An 11,795-nucleotide genomic window follows, 5' to 3' on the forward strand; every position below is an offset into this window, starting at 1 on the left:
TATATGAAAAATCCTCAATTGTGTTTGCTCATTGATCATAATCGACATTGAAGTGGTTCGATTGTGCCCAAGTGACCTTTTGTTGTTTCCAGGGAATGAAGCCGAGTGGCCTATGTTTTGCAGGAATGTTGATTCATTTCCGTTCCAGCAAAATTCAGGTTCTCGATTTGTCCACTTTTTACCAAACGTCATGCCGAAATTTTCCGTGAATTTCGGCATGACTTGTGCTACAAACTAGGACATATCGAGTGCCCGAGATTTGCAGCACCGGGAAGGACTCAACGTTCCTGCAAAACAATAGGCATGTTTTATGTCACTATTCATTTTATTAGGTCTAGAATTAATTGACTAGATTTAATCGTAGGAAACATGGCTAGCAACGATGAAGGACAGGGTTCTGGTGATTGCGACGACGTCTACCGAGCGGTAGACGAATTTTTGAGCCTTGCCGACGAGACTGAGACCGGCGCTGAGACTGAGACCGGCGTTGAGACTGAGACCGGCGCTGAGACTGAGACCGGCATCGAGACCTGCGCTCAGACTGAGACCGGCGGCGAGACTAGCGGAGCCGGTGTAGAACCGAAAGCAAAGAGGCAACGGCTTCCTAACAAGCTCAGGACTACTAGACTGGTGGTCACGGAGGTGGACGACGGCAATTTTGAACCAAAAGCGCCCCAGGAAGCGCGCGCGTGCTACGGCAATCAAATAGGCTGCATCGTACGGACAACCGCCACCATCAACGATGAGAAACTACAGAAGATAGATAATATGAGGACCTCCCTCCTAAAGAAGTTTCACCAGATATTCTTGTTCCCGGGTCGGAATGAAAAGGATTGTAAATATCCAGATAAGGACCCGGCAATGAAGAAGATAAACAAACACGCCATGACCAAGTTTAGCGACGCGTTGGCCGCCTGGAAAACAAGGGTGAAAGCAAGGATCATCGACAAGAAGGAACCCTACTCCGAGATTGTAAAGGATAATCCGACAATCACAGAAGAGCAGTTTCAAATATTCAAGGCGGCTTACGAGGCCGAAACTGCCAAAAAAAATTCTAAGTACATGAAGGGGCTTCAATAGAGGAACATTGGGAGCCACCACCTCGGAAGCCGTGGTTACGGCGGGAAGAGGTCCAAATGGGCCAAGGAGGACGCGGAAGCCGCGAGTCTGGGCATCCCAGACCCCTTGGCGGAGTTCACCGTCCCGCAGGAGCGTGACGTCCTCAGGGCCCGGCACCGTTGGGACCTAGTGAAGCAGGTTTTCGAGACGGACGCGGTCACAATGGAGTTCATCAGACTGCTGGTAATTTTAGTTTTTGATCAATTCAACTGCACGTTAGTCATATTTGTAACCGATCCTTGTGCCTTTTGCAGAGAGAGCGGCACAGGATTGCGGCCAAAAGCGACTCGCCGTCTGAGGCGTTGGCGAGGCCCAAGTGGGACACTCTATTCAACGGGGCGTTGAACATATTGAAACGACTCCCGATGGATACTCGACCGTCGTATGGACGCGTGCACGGTGTCGGAGACGGAGCCACGTGGAAGAAGTACTACAGTGAGACCAAGGAGGAGAGAAATGAAAGACGGAGGTTAACCGAAGAAAACATCGACAAGAAGGTTGAAATTGCGGTTGAGAAGAAATCATCTCAGACAGTCGCAACAGCGGTAGCTGCCGCAAAACAGATGGTTGTAGATATGTCCACTTCCTTGGTTCCGGCCGTTTTCAATTGGACCAGGCAAAATCAAGAGAAAAAATGCAGCGGACTTTCCCCTTGCTGACTTCTTGGGGAGCGGCTCGACTAGCGTTGCACCAGCACCTGCAGCTGCACCGGCTCCCGCACTGGACGTGCTCGCCGGTGCTTCGTCTTTGTCTGAGCTCGACGCCCTCACGGTATCTGTCACACCGGCCCCTTCAATAAATGTATAATCTCCCATTTTCGTTGCCTTTCGGATGTCTCACGTCGCAAACTTTTCTTTGCAGGCCGACAAAACCCCGTGCACCATATTGTACACTATCGGCGACCAGAAGATGGACGTGGGGAAGGAGACGATAATGAAGCCGAAGGAACCATTGTTCCATAGCTGGCCGATCCCCCCGAACGTCTTCAAGGTTTCCGTGGCTAGGGTCAAACCGGGCCACGAGAATTTGCCTCCTCTGGTACTAGGGGGATGACGACGAGATCCCGCAGCGGCTTGGTGATTGTTGCAATGGGTGGGTCCTGTTGTGGCCAAAGAGTCTGCTTCGTCTGGAGGCGGCTAGGAGCACACCCACGAGCACGCAGCCTCAGCAAGGTTTGAACATCAACACCCCACCTACCCAATTAGCATCGGGTGTCGGGTTGGGTGATAGCGGACGGGGTAACGAAGAGGCTCCATTAGTCACTAATGACGTCGCCATGGATGAGGATGAGGATGACGATGGCACTCAACAGTATGTCTATACTGGCGCCTACTCAGGGTTTGAGCGTCATGAGTCGGTGCCTGAATTGCCGCCTCCGGAGGCTCAACGTATTATAGACGACCTTCCGGCAAAGAAGCCTAGGAAGAGAGCGAGGAAAGGCAAGAAAGCTGATTTTATGATCCAGCCGCCTCGGGTTCAAGACCGTATAGATATCACACGTGCGGATAAATTGCATATCACCGATCAACAAATCCTACCTGCAGCAGCGCTAAAGGCCAGATTCGGCGATCTAAGGAGTCTTCATGATGATGTGCTGCGGATAGAGAAAGGACTCATCGCCTCGAAAGATCTAGGATACCCACTCTACGTGGTTAACGTTCCGCGGCAATTGTCGTACGTCGACTTCTTCCCCGCGGATAAGTTCTTCCTTCAGTTCAATTACATATTCGACATGTTTCACGTGAAGAAGCTGGATTTTACGTTTGTCCGCCTTTATGCCTTGCACATGAACTACATCGTCGGGGTTGAGCAGATACCTTGTATCTGTGTCGCTGACCCGTACTTCATGCACGAGAGCTTCTTGGGAGTCTGCGCAAAGCACCGTGAATACGCGATGGACTACATAGTCAATTTCATGCTCGCCAATAAGGACAAGGAGGCAATTCTCGTGCCTTATCATCCCCTGTAAGTCATCCGCGCAGATATCCTTCCTTCGATTTCAATCATTCATTTGCACGGTGGAGGCTAATTAATTTGAGGTGCACTTATTTTGCGCAGCGGCGGGCGCGCCGTCCTCATCATCCTCTACCCCCGATACTCCCACGCTCTTTACTTGGACTCGCCGAAGAACATTAACAAAAAGGATTACACCCACATCAAGGATGTTCTCGACAGTGCTATCTATCACTACGACGCACGGGGTGGAGAGGTCAAGGACAAGAAGAGAAGGGACGGCAGGCCCGCCTTCGGCCATAAGACCGACTTCTGTTGCATCCAACAACCGAGTGATTCTCTTAATGATGGATTCTATGTCCTACACCACATGCTGGAGTACAGACGGGATCACCAGAACCTTCCCATGTCAGCTAAATCCGGCGATGCCCATATTCTGCAATGGGCAAAGAACGTAGGAGATATCGAGGATCATCGACTTCGAGCTGAGTTATATCACATCCAGCGCGAACTTGCCCAAATCATCATGAAGGAGGTCGTCAGAAAAACAGGGATGTTCTACGTAGAAGGACAAATGTCGCGGGAAGACGTCTGAACACGGGTAGCCTCTCAGCGTCTCGACCTGAAGCCTTTCACTAGGCTCGGGGACTATCTCCCTGACTTGGATGGATGGCACGACATGTTGGAGTGATTGTTGATATATGATAATGTGTCCGTTTAGTCCATACTTTCTGTATGACGAAACTTTGAGTTATGCATGACGAAACTTTATTCGTGATGTAATTAAACCGTCCTCCTCGACTAGCGACGATCACTCTAGTTAGGGCATTTTGGGTACGATCAACTTTCTTATTTATGCTTATGATATGTTGCTTCTATTTTTGCCAAGTCTGTCTCTTTTTGTTGCTCAACTATATATGTTGCATATCATCGACTCATGTGACGATGCAGGTGCATAGATTATCGATGGCGAAGAAGTGCTACGCCAGGAGTATATATATGACGAGTGGCCGGAGTGTCAGGCCCAGGTGTACCGGTTTCCGGTTTCCGAGCGACAGGCAGTAGTTAGTTTAGGTTCACGCTAATGCGAGAGAGGGATACGAACTCATGTACTGCATAGTTCCGCTCTCACTCAAAGTGATAGCTCTTCTCGCGTATATCATTGTTTAGATGGACGACGATGTAGTTGCAAGTAATCGAGACTTGTATCGCTATTTTCGAGATGATGACGAGATACCACTTTGTGTTGGATGATGATTATGATGAGACTATTTGTATGTATATGCTATGATTACATTTGTGGCCTAGCAGCCATTTTTATGTGTATCATGATGACATTTGTATCTGCTAAAGATTCTTGTATAAAGCCTCTTCAAATACAAAACAAATATACAGAAAAAAACAAAAACTACTAAAATTAGCAGTAGCGAGTGGAGAAAGTTAGCAGCAGCGTGACAGTAGCAGTAGCGCGTCCAGCCCAAGCACGCTAGAGCTATTAGCAGTAGCGAGCTTGCACGAATCACGCTGCTGCTACACTTGTATACCAGTAGCGCGAGCGCCCACGCGCTGCTGCTAAGTGTTAGCTGTAGCGCCTTATTAGTAGCGCCGGTCCCCGCGCTACTAATGTACCTAAAACCCGCGGTACTGCTAGACTTTTCTCTAGTAGTGTAGTGGAGTAAATTAGAAAATTTACTCCACTATTAACTTTTTAGGGATCAGCTAGAGTTGCTCTAAGAAGAACAAAAACCACCGTCAGGGTATCCTGCCCTTATACATGTTTGACTCCTTATACAATTGGATTTATTTATCGATATGCTACTAGGGAACCCACCAGAGAATCCCCTGAATCAGCAAATCGATGAATGTGTGCTGGACAATGATTTGGTGCAGTAGCCTCTTCAGGCAGAGGCCTTGAGGCAGCGTGAGGAAGCTCTCATGAATTCGACAGATCGAAGATTGATTTCCAAGGCCATTCCATTAGAATGCTGCAAAAATACAAGGATCCGTCACAACGACACGGTTCAGTTTTTGCGAAAGTGTGTTTGAGATATATTGAGAAGACCACTACACACTCAAAACTGACATAAGAAATATGCAGCTACCGACAAACAAAAGACGGACTCCGGAAAGCAATTTTGATCATCAGTTTAAGTGACATGAATTTAATCCACAAACCATGATGTCCGACACATCATATTCAAAGCCCAGCTGAATTGAAATGAGATTCAGATTAAACACAGCACATCATGTAAAATATTTTCGTGGTACACTAATCGTTAACCCGTGCGCTGGGCTAGTTAATTTTGCATAAAAAAGCAAGGTCGTAGACATAATAGTGCAATGACGATTCAGTGTAAATTGACCAGATAAGAGTTATCTTTGTAATGATTGTAATTGTTGAAGCATATATTGGATGGTTGAAGCATCTTAAAATAGTATATAGATCGCATGTTTATATAATAGCAATGTGCCCATGCGTTGCAACGGATCCAAAGTAAAATAATACATATTCACAAATTTGAAAGAAAACAGTCTAGTTTTGATTACATATATCACTAAAAATATCTTATGTTTCACTCAAAGTATATTCCTTATGCTGTTTTGAGGAGGCAAGGGAGGAATGTAGTTGGTTTCAACATACTAAGGGGTTTTCTATAAATTGGAGCAGAGAAGTGGGATATTATTGCAAAAAGGCCACAACTTACATCACAGTCGTTAGATGCAGATCTAATGGTTAGAAATAACAGATGGCAGACACACCATCATCACCAACTGAGTCTTTTATAGGAAAAATAAAGAAATTGAAGCAGAGAAGTGAGATATTGTTGGAAAAAGGCCACAACTTACATCACAGTCATTAGATGCAGATCTAATGGTCAGAAATGACGGACGGCAGACACACCTCATCACCAACTGAGTCTTTTATAGGAGTAGAGACTTTGCCACATTATTTAATTTTCCGTATTATAGTATTTATTAATACAAGTAATGACTTGTCAAGCATGAGCCAGCTCCGAACACCAAATCCTCTATCAAAACTACTTCCTGAAACACTTGACACATTAGGCATTTCTTTTAAGTTTTGTAGATACACAAGCAAAAAATGAACATATTATAAAGAGAATTGAGCATACGTTCTTGAGATGTTCTCTTCCTCTTGTGTCCATGACCTAGGGTAAAGCTCCTGCAAGAAAACCCCGCCAATTTCAGAAAATGGAGCTAATACAGAGGGAGCAGTAAATAGCAAGGATGGCACACAATAACCTTGGTTTCAGGATCCACCAAAGGAGCATTGGGATCTTCTACGAATAAGTCACTGCAGAGTAGGATCAGGGAAGTCGGAAATGATGTAAGCAGGCCTTATGAATCGTGAGTAACTATCATGCCAGTATGCCACCATTCCGTGTCAAACAAGTTAGCGACAGTGAGGCTCAGTTTGAGTTTAATGTGATTTGCTGAGCTTCACTTCAAATTGTTGTGAAAAGTCTATTACTCTGCAGTAGAGCAGACTGAAGTTGAAAATTATGCTATCCAGCAACTGTCTTCTTACATTTCATCGGCGCAACAATGTATACATTTGTAACTGGCTTATGAGAAATGCAGCTAGCTAACTAAACACCCAGATATCTAAAAGCCTGCATTGTGGTGCTTTTTTTTGTATTGGATGATATAACTACTTGAAAGGTGAAAACATCTTTGCTAAACCCTACTGATAAGTTGTTAGTATATTAACAATAGATTTTCATAAACTCATAATGGCACGAGGATCTCCTAAATGGTTTTTGTTACAATTTCTCAAGCTTGTAAGTTGCAACAATTAATATACATAATCACTGCTATATCTAGTTAGATAAATAAGCACGCAGCTATTATTTATTGTAAGCCAATATGTTTAATGTATCTGAATTTTTGCATAACAGCAAGAAGTTAGAAGTATACATACACTTTGGTCCATTGGCAAATATTCACTAGGTTCTTCGAGGGCATTACAGATTTGATCATTTGACACCAACTGACTTCGACAAGCACCAGGGAGCAGTTCGGGGGTATAATCTGGTGCGGACCCTTCAACTGCTCCATCCCAGTAAAGGTGAGGATCATGTGCAGCATTGTTAAAATAAGAGCCACTTGACTCGTCAGTCGACAAGGATTTACCAGAAAATGCATTATCAGCATTTAATGTCTCATTCTAACTCTGTCTCTGCCGGAAGTGTTGAGGCTAATCTCAGCATATAACTACTTGATTCATGTGTAATCAAGTAATCCCCATCATATACCGTGAATCCATCCTCATGTTGTTCAGGCAGTTAGTTTTCATGAACAATTCTTCCTGGTTGTGATAAATCCATTTGATCTGGAGCAGTGTGATCAAGGAGGACGTCTTCTAGTTCTGTGCACTCCTGATCTCTAGCAAGATCTTCTTCACCATCAGCATTGTGATTCGTATCACATTCTGCACGGCCACCAACTGGATGGTTTTGAGCAATTTACTTGTAGAGTTTGATCTGTCAACAGAAGAATCAAGCAAATACACATGTAAATAGGAATGAAAACAGTAGTTTCTAGATCATCTAACACCCAGTGGTTCACAACAGGTCCCCTCCTGCCAACCACGACTTGGTTATGTGTTATGCTCACTAGGACATAATCTTGCAAGGCATCACTCAAGTTTGAATAAACTATATCAAACAGCTCGTTAATTCAGGAGATCAAATGATCAATACATAAAGCCTGCGGAAGAAAATCAGTGTGGAGCATGACACAATCAGATCCAAAATTTGTAGACTTCAGATAACTTTTTATTAACCAGATTTAAGGAAGACCACGGTTAACAGACTTTTACCATGTTTTGCAACAACAAAAAAAGAGTTCTACCATCACAGCCAACAAAATGCACATCAGGACGCCAAGCATACTGCAATCAGATCCTAATTAGCACAACAATTTATCCATGATAAAGTGGTAAAAGCCTAACCAAACTCTAGTATCCAAGCTGAAGGCAGAAAGATCATTAGCCAGCAAACGCAGCAAATCAGCGGGCATTGCTGCAAGGCACGGAGCTGAACAGCAGCCGCCAAACTAAACATCTATTTCTTTAACAGAGACGAAAAACTCAGGAATTGGAAACCATATAGGATCACGGAAGTATCACTTGTGCAAAACTACAGGATGTACAACCTAGGGAAAAGTGCATGAATGGGCGTTTGGGAGAGTAGCGTAAAAACAGAGGAAACAACCCTCTTGAACAGTAACAAGTGGGTTCCAAGTCGATTTCAATTCGATTTCTACAGGTGGGATCGAAGCAAATCAAGGAAGGACACCCAGATCGGGCTGTATATTGTCTATCGGCAAAGCCATGTACGTATATGGAGGATGCAACAATGCCAAGCTAGGCCACAACCCGGCCATCTTATAGGTAAACCAGTTTTACCCAACCGTAAAGTAAGACGGACGGTCAGCGACAAGAGTAACTCATGGAGCCCTGTGGACCTTTGGATCCAGCGAAGCGGTATTTGCCTGAGACGCTGCAGCAAACTGAAGAAATGTCTTCACATATCTTGTACCTAGTAAAACAGCATCCTGAAAAAGTTGCCAAAAAAACAATTAATCTTGAGAGGCAGTTTGGTTTTCCAAATTGATTTGTTATCCGGTCCAGAGATATGCTTTTCCAGGTAATGATACACCAATTTAATCTCTTATTAGGATTCAAGCACCAAATAACCCAAGAAACATTAGAATAAGATAAGATACATCAAAGGCTGCAGCTTTAATTTAATTCCACTAGTTCATAAGATCAGGAGCCAGCCGTCTCTGAACTGAAAGGGAATAGCAAAGTTCCCAAATTATCTCTAGTTAGGACACTATTCTTAAACATCAACCACAGGAAAACTTTAACTTTCGGCGGTATCCTCAACTGCCACAACTTCCTATGAGGCCAGGCAGCCTGATATGTTTTTAAAGCAAGATACAAAGATCTAACAGTAAATCTACCTGTTTTTGCCAGTAACCAGCTACAACTATTCCTCTTGACCATTCGCAACTACTTTACTGCATATATTCATATATCAGCCATGTCTCCCCACAAAATTCTTCTAAATCTAATTAAACTCATATTTTCAGATAAAGCTTTAGCAACAGTAAAATATGAACTAAAGGTCAGCAAATTAAGCCTAGGAAAGTGCACACTAAGAGGTTTGTTGTCTCCCAGCCACACATCACTCCAAAACAGAATCTCTTCTTAATAAAGGCATTCTGGTTATAACTAAAAAATTTGTCAGCTAGAGGATCGGCTCTAAGGTCCAATGTTTGAGTGATCTATTTATAGATGCATTTCAGGAGACAAATACGTCTGCATTGCTCTATTCTATTAGCAACAGAGATTTTGGGCAAAAGGGTAATCACACCATAGTTCAACATATGCACATCCATAGTCCCAGCATGGAAATGAGTCAGCCTTCTCTGAACTGAAAGGGAATAGCAAAGTGCCTTACCTCCAGTTCAGTCATTGATCATCTGCTGTCAAGTCATCATTTTAATCATCTAAAAATCCAAAGCTTTGTTGTTGACCATCAGCTGTAAGATCTGTTGCTCTTCCCTGAACAAAACAAGGCAAACCAATGTTAGATGAATTGATGGTTCTACTCCTAATAGTGCCACTGTTCAGATATGCAAATTTACTAGAATAATTAACCAAAATAGGTGTAAATTTTGTTTTTAGATGAACAGGGAGGCAACCTCCCCGGCTCCATTTCTCACAGAAAATGAAACCAGTTGATGATCTGCAACACTTAAAAACAGAAACTGTAAAAGCTAGGACCTAGGACCTAATAGTGGTGCTCAACTAAATTATCTTTACCACGGTGTACTGGAGTCAAATAGTGGAACAATGATGGATGACTGTTTTAGCTTTACTGTAAAAGCTCAGGACCTAGGACCTAACAAGCTGCATCGTGGACCTATGACATCACGGTGAAGGGGCGCTGCACGCAGGCAAGCAAAAGGATTAAGCGAGCTGCAGCTCACCCCCAAAGAGATGGGAGCAAGACCTCCTCTGTTTCTTTGACAGCGAACAAGAAACCAACAACAGCAAAGAAAATCGCTAGAAACCCACCTCCTGCTGAGCCATTGGGTGTGCTGCTGCTGCTGCTGCCGCCACCGCCGATGGGTCGCTAGAATCCCCATCTGCCGCTCCCGATGGTGAAGGTGAGGCCTGGCCACGCTCCGTGGAGGGGAAGGAGGAACCTGCACGTACCTATGCAAGAAGAAAAGAATCGACTGTAAGACTCGACGGAACGCAAGAAACGCAGGAAACACCAAGAAATGTAGTTGCTGGTTGGGGATTCACCTCCTCTTCGACGACGGGCGCTGGCGGTGGCGGAGCGTGCTGGGGCGAGGGAGCGACGTCCTCCTCAATCGGCTGCGGTGGAGCAGGCTCCTCGACGGCCGCCGCCGGATGCGGGAGCTGGACCGCCTCCGGCGCGGGCACCGGCGGTCGCGAGGAGGGCCGGAGAAGACCATCACGTCCGAGGCCCTGTTTGCCCCAGCGCAACCGGACGGCATGACCGTCGCGTGGACGGACCGCTGGAGAGCGGCGGGCTGACGAGGGGGAGGCGGCCGAGCAGGTTGAGCGTTGGGGGCTCCCGCCCGCGGAACGAGCTGGTAACTACTACTAGGGACGTCAGGCTGCTGCGGCCGCGGCCCTGGAGCTGCGGGGGAAGCCGGTCCCGGCGGCGGCGGCGGAGACGGAGACGGGGCTGCGGGGGAGGCCGGTCCCGGCGGCGGCGGCGGAGGCCGGTGGCTGCGGCAGCGGCGGAGAGGGGGAGCGTCGCTGCCACACCGTCGGGGTGGGCGGGGCACCAAACAGGGTCGCGAGAAGGTCATCATAGGAAGGCTGCTCCGCTGGCTGGCCAGGCCCAGCGGCAGAGTCGGGATGTGTGGGGCTCGGGGGATCCATGTGGAAATTCCTCAATACGTTTTCCAAATTCCAAATGCCTACGTGTCCTTATATATATACTTCTACCATGACACGGGCGCCCCTATGGCGGTTATTAAAACCTTTGAATTATTCTTTAAATGATGAACATTTTTTAAGTTGGTGAACATTTTTTCAAATTCGTGAACTTTTTTTTTGAAATCACGAGCATTTTATGAATCGATGAACTAATTTGTGATCCGGGGACATTTTTTGAATTTCTAGAACATTTTATTAAACTAGTAAACAATATTTGAACTGGTGATTATTTTTTCAATTTCATTAACATTTTTAATACACAAAAGTTTTTTCAAAATATTGAATATTGTTTAATACACAAACAAAGTTAGTTTGTAGGTTTGATTTTTTTTCCTTTTTACTTGTATTTTTCACATTATATTTCCGGAAAATGGAATTTTATGGGTTAATACTGGTGGTGGCTTCCCACACTATCTGATGTAAACTTTCGACTATGAAAAATGAAGTTTCGGGTAATATTACGGCGCCTACGGCGCAAAACTCCTGCTCGTTGACTTTTCATAAAATCTTGAAGGGGGGCATAAGTCAAAGTGTCTGTTGGTCGTGCAATCGTGTTTGTTGTAATACCTCACTAGTGCAGAAAAGCCTAGCTATGATGTGGCACAAACGGTCTTGCTAGCGTCGAGCCCCGACGCCAGCAATATGGCGCCACTGTTAAAAATTAGTGGTGCCGTTGGAGCCCACGTCAGCAGTATTTCACATGATGATGATG

The 11,795-nt window shown here is 45.3% G+C and overlaps 1 protein-coding gene and 1 pseudogene across 1 annotated transcript; one reads left to right on the forward strand and one right to left on the reverse strand.

The window, feature by feature from the left end:
* The first annotated feature begins 303 nt into the window (after nt 1-303).
* Nucleotides 304-1,464, forward strand: LOC147988759 (uncharacterized; annotated as a pseudogene).
* A 6,826-nt stretch (nt 1,465-8,290) lies between these two features.
* On the reverse strand, nt 8,291-10,921 carry LOC147988760 (uncharacterized). The gene is made up of 4 exons (XM_087545443.1): nt 10,418-10,921; nt 10,184-10,324; nt 9,564-9,667; nt 8,291-8,652 (listed from the first exon to the last, which is right to left on the reverse strand). The coding sequence occupies exons 1-3, from the start codon at nt 10,630-10,632 to the stop codon at nt 9,613-9,615; spliced, it is 411 nt and encodes a 136-aa protein (XP_087401569.1). The 5' UTR covers nt 10,633-10,921; the 3' UTR covers nt 8,291-8,652; nt 9,564-9,612.
* Between the last annotated feature and the right edge of the window lie 874 nt (nt 10,922-11,795).

Source organism: Triticum urartu, chromosome 1A (assembly GCF_056163025.1).
Source record: "Triticum urartu cultivar PI428250 chromosome 1A, HENAU_Tu73, whole genome shotgun sequence".
Lineage (NCBI taxonomy): Eukaryota > Viridiplantae > Streptophyta > Magnoliopsida > Poales > Poaceae > Triticum > Triticum urartu.

Coding starts and splice junctions, on each gene's coding strand:
- LOC147988760 (XM_087545443.1), bottom strand. CDS start 10,632: ATGCCGTCCGGTTGCGCTGGGGCAAACAGGGCCTCGGACGTGATGGTC. Junction 10,325..10,417: donor CGCCCGTCGTCGAAGAGGAG/GTGAATCCCCAA, acceptor CTTCTTGCATAG/GTACGTGCAGGTTCCTCCTT. Junction 9,668..10,183: donor ACCCAATGGCTCAGCAGGAG/GTGGGTTTCTAG, acceptor TGTTTTGTTCAG/GGAAGAGCAACAGATCTTAC.